The 16,984-nt window shown below is 41.6% G+C and overlaps 1 protein-coding gene across 3 annotated transcripts in view; it reads right to left on the bottom strand.

Annotated features, from left to right (window-relative positions):
- Positions 1-1,062: 1,062 nt before the first annotated feature.
- Positions 1,063-16,984, bottom strand: part of fasn (fatty acid synthase) — a 38,000-nt gene continuing 22,078 nt past the window's right edge. For 2 of the 3 annotated variants that reach the window (XM_046376932.1, XM_046376930.1), the window contains 13 exons: positions 16,582-16,701; positions 15,986-16,108; positions 15,172-15,395; positions 14,801-15,002; positions 13,346-13,497; positions 9,600-9,691; positions 9,093-9,487; positions 8,407-8,598; positions 7,985-8,212; positions 7,266-7,477; positions 6,515-6,613; positions 4,340-4,591; positions 1,063-3,147 (listed from right to left, as the gene is read on the bottom strand). In XM_046376932.1, coding sequence (XP_046232888.1) covers positions 3,019-3,147; positions 4,340-4,591; positions 6,515-6,613; positions 7,266-7,477; positions 7,985-8,212; positions 8,407-8,598; positions 9,093-9,487; positions 9,600-9,691; positions 13,346-13,497; positions 14,801-15,002; positions 15,172-15,395; positions 15,986-16,108; positions 16,582-16,701 — 2,420 coding nt within the window. In that variant the 3' untranslated portion in view covers positions 1,063-3,018. The remainder of the gene's footprint in view (positions 3,148-4,339; positions 4,592-6,514; positions 6,614-7,265; positions 7,478-7,984; positions 8,213-8,406; positions 8,599-9,092; positions 9,488-9,599; positions 9,692-13,345; positions 13,498-14,800; positions 15,003-15,171; positions 15,396-15,985; positions 16,109-16,581; positions 16,702-16,984) is intronic. The other variant, XM_046376933.1, reaches the window with a different exon arrangement.

Here is a 16,984-nt window from a genome sequence, read left to right as displayed (position 1 = left end):
AATGCAGTGAAGTGTCGGCAGCTTTTGATCTAGGAAGTTCTAAAGTAAAGTCACAAACCCCTTCTGTGCTCCTGTCATACTTGGTGCCCCATCAGTAGTCACTGACATCATGTGGATGGTGTTCATTTCTTTGGCTTTTAAACAATTCAACACAGCCTCACAAATGTCCTTCCCCCATGTTTGGCCTTTGAGTGATATAAACTTAATGTTTTCTTCCTGTGGCCTATCAGAGTTCACATATCTGCATAACAGTGCTATTTGCTTGATATCATTTCCATCTTTAGACTCATCATGGATGATTGAGAATGCTGGAGCTGAATTAATATCTGCAATTTGTTGACTGGTGGTTTGCTGCCATCTTTATGGCTCTGTCCTTGAGGATCTTCCAATTGTATTGTTACTGACTTTAAATCTTGTTTGCCTAATATTAGCTTTCTGAGTCTTAGCTGAGCCAAAGTAGTTATTGTTGAACTGAACCAATGAACCATTTGAGTTCCTGACACCTCATCAGGCATTACTTCATAGCATGCCGGTCAAGCCCGAACATTATAATCACCTAAATGCTAGGATAAAAATCATGTATTATTTTGGTATAATGAAAACTAGCAAGTACAAAATTACTCTGTGCCTCTCATTTTGAGACACATTTTCAATGTACTTGCAAGCAACTTCTACAACTATCTTATCGTACTATCCCTATAGACCCATTCCACTTTGACTACACTATTACAATTATTATATAACTATTTAAGAAATTGCACATTTCCAGTTGGGTGTTTAAATACAATTGTAGTCTTTTCCTCAAACATTTTCTTTCCCAAATACTTTTAGAAACTGACAACTCTTTTACTTGAAATATGATTTCATTCTACCATGACTTTTCTTAAAAATAGTGATATTTAAAATGGAAAATTTGGTTAATTAAAAGTTTCACAAAGTGCATAAAATAAGCACTGTAGAATGCCTAGACAGAAACAGAATAGAAAAATATATTCATATATAATATTTATTTCCATCCTTCACATGATATATTTATGGAAAGACAAAAAAATACCCATAAAGTGATTAGCTAGAGGTCTTTATTAGTCAACAAATGCTAGAAATATTACTATATGAGAGGGGAGCAAATATCATTGCTTCCTTCTCGTCTCCTCTGAAGTCATTAGCCTCCATTCACCTGACCCTTCATAGACCAGAAAAGAGGTCTCAGTGGTCAGGTTGGCTGCTGGGAGTGGACCACTTTCTGTGGGTCATGAAACCAAATTATGGAGTTAGGGAGAGGTCTGTTAAGAGACAACATTTCATGAAAGATCCAACTGCCCAAGGGCCTGCTTTTCAGATCGGTTATGATCACATACAACAGGTACCTTAGTAGTCATTCACAGTCTACCTCATGTGAGAAAAGATGCAACATCAAATGAGACATTTACATACATTTTCAATAGTCTTGAACTATCAAAAAACTGTTACTGTGACTAGATTTTACAACATCTTGTATTCACAAAGAAGTCTATGATTTGTTATGGAGCAGAGGGAACTCAAACTCAACAATGTGTCCTTCAAACATGTAAACATGCATTTGTGTACAATTATGAAATAGCCATTGAAAGCCAGACAAGGGCTGAGTAGCATAAATTTGACAAAAGCAACGAGGAAGCCTTTCATGATATCCTAGGCTACATTATTTTCTGGTTCTTGTGCTATGAAGTACAGGTGAAACATGATATCTAAATGTAAATTTTCCCACTGTGGGACTATTAAATTATCTTATTACACTCTACAATCTAGACATGTTAATTTCAGTTCAGTTTATTTATGTAGCTCCAATTCACAACGAAAAGTTATCTCATGACACTTTCCAATTAGAGCAGGTCTAGACCAAACTCTTTAATTAAACTTTAATTAATAGGTGCAGTTAATAATTTAACTAATAGAAAATGCAGCAAAGGCGGTTTGACATGCACTGGCCAATCAAATGCATGTAAGTAGATTACCTTACATACTGAATTAGGTATTTATTCTGTTTGGCTGACAGTTTCTGGGAGGAAGGACAAAATTATTGTTGCTGATTGCTGCAATGACATAATGTGTAATTAAGTTGAACTCCAATGTGTTTGCAATGCTGTTAAATTTATATATATATATATATTTATTATAAGAACCTCATAAGGCTTTTATTAAAACTTTTATGCAGTTTTTAGTGCTTATTTATAAGCATGTGTTGGAAATCTTATAGTCTAACAATAAATTAGTTTATTGGGAAATTATTCAAAGGCATTATAACACTTATGTCTTGATGACATATTAATAACCATTTCATAACGGCCTTATTACTTCTTATGAAAAGCTTATTACAAGGTATTCTAGCCAGGATTTTCCAGAAAAACCAATGTATGGACTCTCAGTCATTTCTTATGATGATGGTGACTATGCCCTCTGTATGTATTTTCTGATATTATTATTATTTTGCTGTGTTCAGGACATTCCTGGGCTTCAGCAATTGTGGAGATTGTCGATTGTCGATTCTCATTCCCAAGCCGTCATATACCAAGGGTGAGTGATGATGACCACGTTTTATTTTATAAATTTCTAATTATCTACCACTTATTGGTATACAGCAAACTCACCATTAAAGAAATCATGTTGCTGCTTTAATCCAAGCAAAGGCAGAATAAATCTGACAACATTATAAAAGATAACGTACACCTAACTTATACAAACTGGCAGCACTTTTTACGTAACAAAGAGGAATATTCGTAACAGCTCTGAGTAGGTTATAGAGACTGTCCATTGCTTGAACTGACCAATGTGCTTTGACCAGGCGCAATTAGGAAGGTTCATTTGGGGGAAAGGGGAAATTGGCACTGAGCGTAAACATGCTATGTCAGAAGTTACAGTATTCTTACAGTATTCTTACTAAATAAACAAGTTAAATCCACACATTCTGAACTAATTGGAGGAAGAGACTCATTTTGGGAATGTTGTAGAATCTGTGGGAAGGTGGAGGGCGTAGCTGGGTTAGTCCTCCCTTGTTGGCTCAGCCAGTGAGCTGTGGATGATGCTGCTGATGGACTCCACTCCCTCTCCTTGTAGGAAGGTGCGGTGGTCTCCCTCAATGGTGTGGATTGACACTTTGCCATCACATACCTGCAGAAAGACACAGGAGTCAACAGAACTTATTCATTCAGCAAATTATGTATCACATACTCATTTTCAAAATGTGCAGGTAAATGTCCGGTGTAATAAAAAATAACTCATATATATATCAGAGACAGATATTTTGGACAAATGCTTTGAACAGAGTTCACCATCCCAAGGGTCTGCAGGAAGAAGTCACTAACGTTAGCTTACAGAGTGACTTCGGGGCCTGCACCCAGAGGAATATACCTGAGCGTTCTCATTCATGCTTACAACCCTTCTCAGGCTCTACATTCAGCAAATGAACCGTTGTCTGGCTCTGCCATCCTTTCACAAAGGCACTGCGAAGCCAGACTTTTCTCCCACAACGTTCCATGCTACCAGCTACAGTAAGACCAGGGGCGTCCCTCTCTTTCTTTAAAAAGCAACTGACAACTCATCTCTTCCAACTCCACCTTCAACAACCCTACCCTCTAACACCCCTTCACTTTTTCACTGCTTTCCACTCTTGCTCTTCTACTTGAGCACTTTAAACTCTGTTTTAGCTCTTATTGCTTTAGTCTAATTCTGTTGTACTGAAACTTGTTGTTACTCATTCTGTAAGTCACTTTGGATAAAAGCGTCTGCTAAATGAAGCGTAATGTAATGTCATTACAGTTCTTGGTTACAGGGAAAGCAGACCTCTTGACCCTTTGGCATGCGATGACAGCAGACTGCTCCAGGGAGAGACTGAGTATAGGTATGAACACAGGAGCTAATAGACCAAGGTAGGATGCAAGTTTGAGGAGTTGTGTTGTTCTGACCAAGACTCTACCCTATCCTTTTACCTCCACTTAGCATCTTTGACCACATATCTCAGCCTGAACATGCCATCTTGCACTCCTCCAGAAGTCAGTAGCAGGTAGCAAATTGTTTCCTTTGTAATGTATGACGTTTTTCTCTCTCTCTTTCATCCTCCGTGTCATGTCTGCGTCTCTCTCCCTCTGCCCACCCCCACCCCTTCACCCTGACTATCAGTAGGATAGTTCTCCATTGTGAGACGGGCCCTGCTTAAGGTTACTTCCTGTTAAAAGGGAGTTTTTCCTTCCTTGTTTTTGATTAGGGGTTATATAAATGCAGGTAAGTTTAAGATGGACTTAACATTTAAAAATAGGCTCTTGAAATCTGTGCAAATGTGTGTGAGTTTATTTATGTACTGTACCTCACTGAGCTTGTAGTCAACTCCCAGATTTTGTTCATATTCGCTGCTGGTTTTGGCACGCAGCAGTGTCACATCGCCATGGTACTTTGCTGCAGGCACATAGCCATCTGCAGCCTTCAGCTTGTAATAGAAAGTAGTGGCTGCAAACTGAAGAGACTCTTGGTTGACGTTCTTGTGGTGGGATGTAATTAGGTCAACTGCAATTTTGACACGGGCCTCCAGGTCTGACAGGGGGAGAAGTATCTCCAGAAGCTGCAGAATGAGAAGGGACAATTATAAATTAGATAGGGACTACTGCAGGAATTTACCTGTTAAAGCAATATACACTGATCAGCCACAATGTTAACATCACTGATAAAGGGAACAACATTAATAATGTGTTCACAATTCAATATTTTAAGTGAAAACATTGGGTTCTGGCAATCATGTAGATATGTACCCCTTCGCTTTTCAAAAACAGCTCAGGAATATCTCAAGAAATATATCAGCTTTGCGGCTATAATAGCCTCCACTCTTTTGGGAAGGCTTTCCACAAGATGTAGGAGTGTTTCTGTGGTAATTTTTGCTCATTCATGCAGTAGAGCATTTGTGAGATCAGGCACTGATGTTTGACAAAACATGAGCTGGGGTACAGTCATGGTGGAATAGAAAAGGGCCTTACCCAAACTTAACTTCTGCCACAAAGTTGGGAGCTTTTTTTGGGGGGAGGGGGTGATGTTAATAGTTTTATGACTATTAATGATTATTTTCAATATCAGTGATCTGCTAATAACCAAATCTTCTCCAAACTGCACACAATATTAGCATACAAATGTCTTCAGCCCAGGACTCTTGTCAAATAACCTTGGGACAAATTTTGCTGCAATCAAAGCACCTCCATTCCAAGAGTGGGGTGTGTTTGGTGCTATGGAGCCAGAAGAAAGCCCACTCAAAAACAGAATGAACTGTTCCGTTAATTGCATCCACTGATTCTCAGGATAGGTAATATATATTGAAAATAGAATGAATGGGTATACAATTCTGAAGTGTGTTTCTTTCAAATATACTATAGATATAGAATTACCCCTATATGGCTGGAGACCAGTTCTCTCTCCCCACAAAGAAATTATTCAGTAATCACTGTGGTGAGGAGCGTTAAGTATCCTCTTTATTCCAAAACACATCTCCTATACTGAAAAAAAATTGCAACAAGTTCTTACTCTGGCTTTTTCCCTTCGGGCTCTTCCCTTCTGACTTTTTTCTATGTGTGTTTTTTTTCTTCTGATATTTTCCATACAATTATCTTTGTGAGCCTATAGTTTACGTTTGTATAGGGCATGATTACAACTGTGGTGAAGGAGGCATGTGTTTGATTTTCTTGCCTGTCATTCAAAAATAGCCGTCCTGGTGAAATAAAGGTAAATAAAATATATTTAAAAATTCCACTCTTCACTGCTGTGGCCAAAAATAAGGCAGTAAACTTAAAACATGCCACATTAAAATATATGACAGAACTCCATTCAAGTGTTATGTCATACAACCCCCATTTTAAAAAAGCTGAGTTGTTATGCAAAACATACATAATCACATTTTTGTGATAATCGCTAACCTTTTTGTCAAATACTTAACTGAAAAGCTAATGTACAAAGATGATATATTAAATGTTTTACCTCATCAACATTATCAGTCTTTGTAAATGCTTATTTTGAATTTGATGGCAGCAACATGTTTCAGTTTATTTGCCAATGATTGCATATTTTTATATTTTACAGTGTTCCAATTATTATGGAGTTGGTTGGTTTCAATGTTAATGACGGAATTCTTACAATTACTCGAGGAAATAAATTGGATAGACACATTTCCCTTAATTTAGGGTGAAGACTATATCACCATGGCTTTGAAGTCATCGATGTTTAAAACTGCACAAGATGTAGAGACCAGGTGGCTGATGACACAATACACAAGGCTGAAACTAGCACATGTGAGCATGTTCATCCTCTGCCATTCTTGTTGGCAGATGTAAAATATTCACAATAATCAAAGCAAAACAGTTTGAGAAGTCAGTCTTCTATTGAGTTTTTGACTGGATGTTCTATCTGCTATCTATAACATGAACATCTGAAACTCACTTAAATGATGTGACTGATGAAAATCTTTGTTGAGTGTGTGTGCACATGTGTTAGAGACTTGTCGTACCTTGTTGTACTCAATGCCAGTGAACTGCTGGATGAAGGCACACAGAGCTTCAGTTTCAGCTTCAGACTCTTTTCCTGGTGTCAACTTGGCCCTGTATGTCTGGAAACCAAACACAGAGTTAACAACCTGGGGATAATATACGTATAATACATAGTATATTTTGTTTTTAATAATTAATACATTATAATTTGCTGGTATATATGTGTGTATATTTTGTTTGTATTGCATATCTCGTTTTAGTATTAAATACACTACAGTTTATATCCTATTTTCTATTTTTTGCTACTTCATTCATTCGTTCATTTCTGTACTTACAGTATTCTGTCCTGAAATGCTGTAATACACAAATTTCTCTTCTGATGATCAATAAAGGATTATGTTATCTTACAATTTAAATATCAATTTGTTAAATGTACATTAAATGCACACTTAATTTCTGCTATGTTTTGAAACATCAACACCACAACACCGCATTATGGTTTATTTATAAGCCCACTCATGTTAGGCTCTTTAAAAGAAATATGAATGATACAAAATTTAGGAAATAAAAAGTAAAATATTTTCTTTCCACAGTATGTCTCTCTCATATTCTCAAAAATACAAATAGAAAAATTGTAATATTTCCCTTTTCTGGAATGGAACTCTCAAAATCATGCAATAAACTAGATCATATTGTAGAATCGCAACAGACCGTTGATGACTGGTGTGTGTGTGTGTGTGTGTGTGTGTGCGTGTAGCTCTTTTCTCTTACCTGTGTATACGCTGCCACATAGGAATGTGATCCATCAAACAGAAAGAGACACTCCACAGGCAAATTATGGGTCTGAAGCTGAGAGCACATTTCAAAAGCCACACAAGCACCAAAGGAGTAGCCAGCAATTCGGTATGGCCCGTCTGACTGAATCTGTCTGATGCAATTCAGATAGTAGGCTGCCAGGGACTGGATGCTATCCAGAGGAGCAGCTTGAGGAGAGGAGATAAACTAAGATGTACTTGGTTGTACCTTGTGCAATATAATACATATACAAAATACACATAAGCAATACACAGTCAGTAATGACCAGAGATATGAGTTGAACAACCTGTGACTCAGCATCGGCATTAATTGTGTTATTTAGAACTTGTTATTAGCAATCCAGAGATAAAGTTCTAAGTAGCAGGTGGCCAAGTTCATTATTATCATGTTTACATATGTTGGGAATCTTGGTAACAGATAAGAATATCATGATTGGTAAGAAAGAGGATCCTTGAAAGACTCAGTTGTTTACAAAAAAGGATTGTCAAAAGGATATTGCTACATGGAGTTAGGAACACTTCACTTAACTGTTATCAGTTTTGTTTGAATATCATTAAATTAAATTACACAGTGCCCTAACTTCTTTGGGGTAGCACTTGTATTGTGCTTATTTTTTTTTATTTTTCTCTTGGCCTTACATGGGAATGAGTGTGTGTGTGTGAAGAAAAGAATACCTTTGGTGCACTGCAGGCCATAGCAAGGTACACTAAGCTTGAGAGCAAGGGTCTTAAAGGCGGCAATGGAGCCCTCGATGGGATGAACAAGGAACAGTGGCCTCTCCTGGCTCTGAACCTTGTTGAGTGGTGTAACCGTGGGGCCGTTGGGGTTGACTAACAGCTGGGAAAAATCAGACTCCAACAAAGAGTGAATGCCATCCCTCTTAGCTGCAGCGTGGCGAGATTCTGGATAGTTGGATAGAATCGAGGACAAAAAAACTCATTCTTTCTGTACTTGACTTGGCTATGGACAAGTAAAAAGCCATATTCTACAAAGAACTGGATTTGGGAATAAAATCTCTTAAGAACTATGTACACCATTTTAGCATGTATCTGTGCATACATACATATGTGCATGATTTAGGAGCAAGCTATAATACCATTTGATCCACCTAGTTTGCTATTGGCCAGCTCTCGCAGCTTGTTGATGGTGAGCTGGCGGATCTCCCTCATGGTCATAACAATGTCGTAGTCACGCTCCAGAGTCTGGCGGACCTCCACACCCATCAAGGAGTCCAAGCCCAGATCAGCGAGTGATGTATCAGTGTTCAGGTTGTTCACATCCTGCACACCTGAGAGTGAAGGACACAGTGAAAGTCCTTTAAGCTTACCTGGTTAAAATTAGATGAAGAAATTAACAAGACTACGTGAAAACCTAGCATTTAACTAGGCCATGTAAGGTCATCATGTGAATGTGGCCAACATGTTACAGGGGCCACTTATGTACACTGGTACAGCACTGACAGTACTCTCAGGACCTGCAGTTGGTAAATGGTAACAAAAAATATGCTGTGCAACTTTATATACAAGTGTTATTTTGAGTATTTGTACTTTTTCATTCATCTCAGCACAGTGTAAAAAAAAACTTCAAATTCACAGCAGGCCTGCCTAAAAATTAGACTCTCATTGTCTGGTGTCTTTGAGACTTTTCAAGTCAGTCTACATCGCAAAGGTACCACAACACTTCTAAAGTTCAAATTCATAGCAACAGATGGTAAGCCTGATTACTTCTCGTTTCAAGATTGTCTGTCTTTGTTGATAGTGATTTGTATAGCTTAGTTCTTACCCAGAATGTGAGCTACAGCATCCACCAAGTTTCTCTGGTTTCCTGTCTCGTTCTTTGCCACTGTCCTCTCTGCCAGGACAAAGCTAGACATCACTGGCTGCTGCTGGCACAGGAAGAGGTCCAGCACCTCCAGACAGGATGTGATACGCTGTGGTAGGGTGCCACCAATTACTGTCTCATTGCCACCCATTGTCTCCAGGACCACGCCCACATCACCAATTGCACCCCACTGGACTGCCAGTCCAGGTAGGCCATCGTAGCGGCGTTGTTCACACACACGCTCCATGGCTGAGTTGGCGTAACCATAGTTACTCTGGCCGGCATTGCCACGACCGCAGCTGACTGAGGAGAAGGCCACGAAGTAGCTGAGGTCTGGACATGATTTTCTTGTGACACTGAAATGGAAAGAGGAAATGGATGTGAATGCATCAAGATTGATGGAGAAAAATCACAGTCCTTAATTCAAGTTTCTTGATTTAAAAAGAAGGATGATTGTGTGCGTCTTACTTGTCCAGGTTAATGATGCCGTCATATTTGGGTTTGTTAACATCAAGGAAGAGTTGAGGAGACAGATTCTCCAACATGCCATCTTTCAACACCTGGGAATAACATACCAGACATGTAAATGAAATCTAGTTTAAAATGGATTCACTGCAAAGAGTTCTCTTTCATAATATTTTGCTCGATGTCTCACTATGGGATGCACGCCTTGCTGCAGACCTCATCAATCTCATTATGCTAATCCTGATTGGCTGGTGAAATGTGTCCGTCTGCCCCAGGTAGTACCATCTACCTTAAATAGTTCATGCGGACGACAAAACGTTATTCAAACACCTCTTCTCACTCGGAGCATATCTCGTGTCCTGGGCTAGCTAGCTTAACTGTCCACAGACCGATCTTATTTAGCCGGGCGCTACCTAGCTTTGGAGATTTTTGCTTCATTGGGCACACCATTTTCTGTGCTTTCCTTGGCCCACCACGGTTTGGTTCGCACTGTCCTCGTCGTCCCACTACGGCTGTTCGAGTTTCGAGCGCTAGCACACCAGCTATTCCCTTGGTTTCTTCAGAGTAGCACACCAGCTACCTGCCTTTACTCCCTGCCTGCACACCAGCTCGCGAGGAATGGAGGCTAGAACCCCTCACACCAGAGGACACAGAGACTCTGGGGCCCGTCCCTGACACTGTGGGAATAAGATATTGAGCAAGGATCCACACCAGACCTAGTTGCCTAGGGCTGGAACATGTCTGGCTGGCTATCGACGTCCCTGGCTCGTGTCAAAACTGTGCGGTGTTCACCGTTAAGAGTCTCCGCAGACAGCTAGCCTGCCAGTCTAGCTTGTCTGGAAATGACATGACTACCTCTCTTCCGATGGCGCCGCCGTTGAAGGTGGAGTGGAGAGGGGGGTCGTTGCGCTGGCGGCAACTGAGGCTAGCGTCAGCTGGGGCTCCCAGCTTGACCTAGCTGCAGACCCCCCGCAGGAGGAAGACGTCTCGTCACTGGACTATGGGGACGATGAAGATGGCGCCTCAGAATTCCTCATATTAGAGGATGAAGACGAGGACGACATCTTCATGACTCCGGCTCAGGCTGCACAGCCCATGGCCTCTGTCGCCTCTCGGGACGGAGGTGAGAGCAGCACAGCATCTTCTCCCCTCCCCAGCTCGGACTTGCTCGACGTGTGCAAACGCGCTGCTGCCCGGCTGTCCATCCCCTGGCCTGCTGTCGTAGCTGAGACCTCCAGATCCAGCTATGATGGGAAGAAATTGCCCTTGGCCAAGAGCGCGACGAAGCAATTTGTCCCTGTCTTCCCAGAGCTGCTGGATGAGGTGGTGTGCTCATGGAGAGACCGCCCCTTACAGCAGCAGGAGCCCGATCCCCGGGGCCTCATCCCTCGACTGAGAGGCGATGGAGAGCCTGGGTCACCTTCACACCCAGCTGTCGGCGTTGTCCTCCAGCAGCCCCAGCCTGCTGTCCAAGTCTGACCATTTTCAGTCAGCCCTGACTGAAAAGGCGTACAAGGCGGTGGCGCTTTCGACCAATTAGACCAATGAGGCGCTCAATGTCCTCTCCCTGCTTGCGGTTTATCAGGCTGCGTTATGCACGGTCTGAGCCAAGGGAAAGGCGCTGGTGACAGGAATTGTCGTGGTGGCTCAAACTCGCCAACCTGTCAGACAGAGAGAAGAATGACATCCTGGACATGCCCATTGTCCTGGAGGGGATATTTGGCTCTGGCAGGACGTTACCCGTTAGCCAGTTCCACATGTTCGGCTTTTGAGCATGCTCCGGGCCCACCACGCCCCCATCTCCCGGCTGCCACGGATCGTGCCAGAGTAAACCAGGAGACACAGACATTTGACGGCAGAAAGTCTGTCCAGAGTGAGAGCACGGCCACGCACTGATTTTGACAGCTCTGCATTGGCCTGCGATGCATTGGCTGGCGGAGATATATCAGTTGATGTGCGCTCAGCCCTTGCAGCTCCCGCTGCACAGGGACCTGCTATTGCAGGGGGGAGGGACTGTTTTCCACCCGCACCCAGAACGCCTGGCACTGTGGGTTTGGCCCCTGAGTGGCTAAATCTGTCAGCTGTGGGTCTTTCACAGCAGGTGATTTCCACTATACAAAGTGCTCGAGCCTCCTCCACTAGGTCTCTGTGTGACTGTAAGTGGAGAGTGTTTGAGGGGTGGTGTCACAGAAACGGCCACATTCCCTTTCAGTGTCCAGTAGGAGTGATACTGTCATTCTTGCAGGACCTGATTGACAAACGAAAAGCCTTCTCCACAGTTAAAGCGTGCTTGGCAGCTATCGCCGTCTGTCATGTGGGTTGGGTTTGGGAAGCAAACAACGAGCCAGCACCTGCTGGTTTGCCGTTTTATGAAGCAGGCTTCTCCCCGTGTCCAGACTGCTGGTATCTGCTGGATCTGGCTGTGGTTTTGGAGGGGCTTAAGGGCCCTCCTTTTGAACCACTGGAGGGGGCAGACTTGAAACACGTGTCTCTCAAGACAGTGTTATTGCTGGCTCTGGCTTTGGCTAAACGGGTTAGCGGCAGTGCGCATATACATGGAGAAGATGAGAGGTGTCAGGAGGAGCGATCAGCTGTTCGTCTCTTGGGCTAACCCTCATAAGGGGAAACCTGTCACAAAGCAGTGTCTGTCCCACTGGGTGGTGGAGGCAAATGGTTTGGCTTATACGAGTCAGGGTTTGCACCTGTGGGACTGCAAGCGCATTAGACTAGTGGCATGGCCGCATCCTGGGCCTTATTCAGGGGAGTTTCTGCTCAGGACATCTGTGCTCCGTTTCCATATGTTGGACGTCTCTGCTCTGTGCGTGGCACGAGCAGTTTTGTTGTCCTGATTGGAACAGAGTATTTTTCCCTGTGGGTTGGTGGACACTTGATAAGCTTGTCTGGAAATATGGGAGCAACCATATCCCATAGTGAGACATCAAGTGAAATATTATGAAAGAGAACTTCAGGTTATTTACATAACCCCTGTTCTCTGAGTAATATGAGTGAGATGTCTCACCAGACAACCCTTCTTGCTTGGGCGAGTGAGAAGAGGTGCTTATCTTGCCATTGTATGAACCATCACACTGCTTGCACTACATCATTCCACTGTTTGCACTACATGTATATATATATTTATCTCGTTTTTTGGGTTTTTTTTTTCCTTCTTGTAAATACTTTATTCTTCATTTTTTATCATTATTATTTGTTATTTTGTATTTGTATGGTACACAGGAGAGAGAAAATCCAGAGTCAAATTCCTTGTATGATCACACGTACTTGGGAAATAAAGCTGATTCTGATTCTGAATAACATGCTGTCATCCGCATGAACTATTTAAGGTAGATGGTACTACCTGGGGCAGACGAACACTTTTCACCAGCCAATCAGGATTGGTGTAATGAGATTGATGCTTCTGAGGTGCAGCGAGGCATGTGTCCCATAGTGAGACATCTCACTCATATTACTCCTCGAGAACAGGGGTTATGCAAATAACCTAAAGTTTTTAATCAAGATTAAATTGTCTGACCATTCCAACAGCTGGGTTACAACTACTTCAGTTTAACATGAATTTGTGCATGCTGAGATTTTATGAAAGTTCTTTGACATGTTCATTGCTGGTATTTGTTTCACATTTGCAAATGAAAACAAATAAATTAAAATAAACATATATTATTTCAGATTTACAATGTCACTGGTTCCTTAACAAGGACACAAAAGGACCCAGGTCTACTGGGTTGGGGTGTTACCATTGCTAGGTGGAAGATACCACCAACTGGGCCCAATGTACAGGCTTCAGTGATGAGTTGCTCTGTTCCCTTCAGTGTGCTGACATCACTGGTCGACACCAGCACCTCCACATCTTGACTCTGCCATTCGCGCACTCGCATAGCCTGGTAACCTATCAACAATTAAAGTGGTGAAAAAAAAGGTACAGCAAAAGCCAAATTACTGTCACATGGTGCACCAGTTTGTATCACTTAAGATCCAAGTTTATATCCATGTAAAACACAGCCAGATTTTAAGATACTAATTGTTGTGTCTGTGTGTATCTGCCCCTATCAAAGACTGACAGGAAGTTATGACCTATCTACTAAGAGATCATTAACACAGTTTCATTGGCAAAAAACAGCAAAGTGATCAAATGCAACAATCTTGTGTATAACTATGTTTAACTACAAAAATGTTTCTTAGCTGTGAAGTATTCTGTTTCTATTTAGTAGAAAATAATCTCAACTAATATGGGGCAGTTGTGGCCTAAAGGCTGAAGTAGGAAGCTTGTGACCATAAGCTAGCTAGCTCTGATTCCCAGGGAAAGTAAAAGTGAAAAGGTTCCCTGACTGATTCATTCATTAATTTTCTATACTGCTTATCCGTCAGGGTCGCGGGGGAGCTGAAGCCTATCCCAGCTGACTACGGGTGAGAGGCGGGGTACACCCTGGACTGGTAGCCAGACAATCGCAGAGCCGACACACAAAGACAGACAATCACACATTCACCCCTAGGGACAATATAAAGTAGCCAATTAACCTAATGTGCATGTTTTTGGGATTGTGGGAGGAAGCTGGAGTACACGGAGAAAACCCGTGGAGGCATAGGGGGAACATGCAAACTCCACATAGAAGGGCCCAGACCGGGATTCAAACCTGGAACCCTCTTGCTATGAGGCGACAGTGCTAACCACTGCACCACCGTGCTGCCCTTAGGTGCTAACAGTATTGAATTGAATGTTCTGAGGCGGCTGAGTAAGTGAAAAGCTCTAGTGCTGGTCTAACGTAGTGAGAGCAGTAAGTGGATGCAGGTATTAGCTGTTTTTGCTTTTTCTCTTTTTTTTTTGTTTTTTATTTTTGTTGCATTTCTTGTGGCTCATTTTATCATTTTATTAATAATTTTGTTAATAAATCCCATCACTTTGCCACAACCCCTGTCTAGTGAGTTATTCGCAAGTAACTTGTGTAAACTGTTCTTTCATCTCTTGTCACATGCTATGTAACAAAACACTGTCAAAATGAATGTCAGTTCACTGGCTCTGCATGGCTCTACAGTTCTGTTTAGCATCACCACTTTAACACTAACGTTTTTTCCCTTTTGAGTTCTCTATGGTCAAGCAACACGGTGGTGTAAACCACATACTCATTTAACACACAAATAATCTCAATTAATCTGAGCACTAACTGCAGCAGCCTTTTGTCATTGTGCTTTACCATTCCTGATCCCTGATCTGGAAGTCAGCACCAGCTTGCGGGCTCCTCTCTCTGTCAGCCACTGAGCAAGCTCCAGACCAAAGCCTCCCAGTCCACCACTGATGATGTAGGAGTGAGAGGCAAGGCAGAAAGTGCGACAGATAGCTGGAAAAGACAAAGGGGAAGCAGTCTGAACAGCTGCACCCCTCTCCTCATATCGGACCTGTGTGAAGACAAGAACCAGTCAGAGGTTAAGGAAGCGGTGCAGTATTTTCCAGTCACAGCAATTTAACAGTTATGTAATCTTAATAAGAATCTGGGACCATTGGGAACAATCTATAGTCCTCTCACACTAGTATCAAAGGCTGAAGTCAGAGGTGAAACTGACTGACCTGCAGGAGGACTTTGCCAATGTGCTTGCCCTGAGCCATGTATCTGAATGCTTCCTCCACTTGGTCCCTCTCAAACACTGTGGACTTCAGAGGCTGAACTACACCACCAATAATGCCTTCCTTCAGCAATTCGTACACTTCCTCCCACTCCTGGTTTCCCTCTTCAAAAAGAGCATCCAGCAGGATGCCGTGGAATGCCACATTCTTCAGGAACAGAGCCATGCCTGGACAGATCACAACAGCATAACATTTTTCAGTGTTGATCATGGCAAAGGGGAACCACATCTTGGACAGCTGGCACTTGTATGCAAAATATGTGTTGTGGTGTAAGTAGCATTTATGCTGAGTACGGTCAATGTGACACAGGCACAGTTGTTTGTGCGTCTTTTGATGAATCTGATTTTTCTCAGCCCATTTTTTTTTTTATCTATTAGTAATAATCTTGTTTACCACTTACAGATATAACTGAAGACCAATTGTCCATAAAATCCTAACTGCAATACCATTTTGGGTTGCTGAACAAAAAATGAAGGATAGCCCAATTCTATGTCCAATCCTAAACAGGACTAAACAAAAAATAAAATAAAATATCTGGACTCATGCTCACTCTAATCAGGGCCCTGAAGGCCTAGAATCCATGAAACCTCCATAAGACAGAATCATGACTGCTGTAGTGGATGTAAACAAAATTATTTACTGAGATTACTTAGAACATTAAACTAACTTGAAACCTACTTTTAGATATTTATTAGGCTACATTAAAAGCCAAACTGACACTTGCACAGTTACCATAACCTAGAGGCATCCTACTGACCCAGCAAGGAGTTGTTGGACAGGTCGTATTTGCCAATCTCCAGGAATCGTCCATGCCTGGCAAGGCAGCGAATACTAGCCTGCAGCTTCTCTTCAGCCAGAGAGTTCAGCACCACATCCACGCCTGAAACAAGCACATAGCAAATGCTAGGTATGTCACAAAAAGTGTACTCTGTACTGTACAGTGTACTGAAAGTATTCTAAACATTGCACTGCAAGGCTGTCTCAATATGTGCACTGTGGAAATGTCGATCTCAGGACATGGAAACCAAACCTTTTTTTTTTTCCCACCACTGTTAAAAAATTTACTTTGTGGTGAAGTAATTTCACCTGTTTCAAAAATGAGTTTATTTTAAAATGTACTATTATGGTATTTTTAATCTTAGCCAACATTTTCTTTGAAACTAAATGTAGAACTTTACATATACATACATGAAAGATGTATGCTATGCAGAACAGTGTTTTTTAAAAGGTAGCTCTTATTTAATATAAGACAAGATAATCCTTTACTGAAATACAAAAGAGACAACATGTTGAGCTTGTTTGAAGCATGGTAGGGTGGAACACAACTCGTTCCTACAGAAAGAGGTGTACTACCTTTGCCCTGTGTGTGGAGCAAGATGTGCTTTTCAAAAGATGTGTCTCTGGAGTTAGTGAAGGATTCTGCTGAGAGCTGAGGGAACCTCTCCTGTAGGTAGGCCTTCTTCTCCACAGAGCCTAGTGATACCAGAGAAAAAATAAGTTAGGGTTAAAATGATTCTGATCAGACACAGTATTATCTGACATATTAGATACTACATCAGAATTCTGACTTTGTAGGTCATCTTAACTGTAGATGTAACCCTAAAGTCTCTCATAACAATAAGACACTAGCCATAATTTTGAGAAGAAAATATTCAATAAAAACAAAGTGTAGGATTTTCATGCATTATTAGCAGAAATTGTCATTCATATGAAAAAAGCAAATGAATAAACAGTCATATCAGAATGTTTTGTCATT

The sequence above is a fragment of the Scatophagus argus genome, chromosome 21 (genome assembly GCF_020382885.2).
Source record: "Scatophagus argus isolate fScaArg1 chromosome 21, fScaArg1.pri, whole genome shotgun sequence".
NCBI lineage: Eukaryota > Metazoa > Chordata > Actinopteri > Scatophagidae > Scatophagus > Scatophagus argus.
The sequence above is the reverse complement of the archived record's forward strand: the minus strand, read 5'-3'. Positions and strand labels throughout refer to the sequence as shown.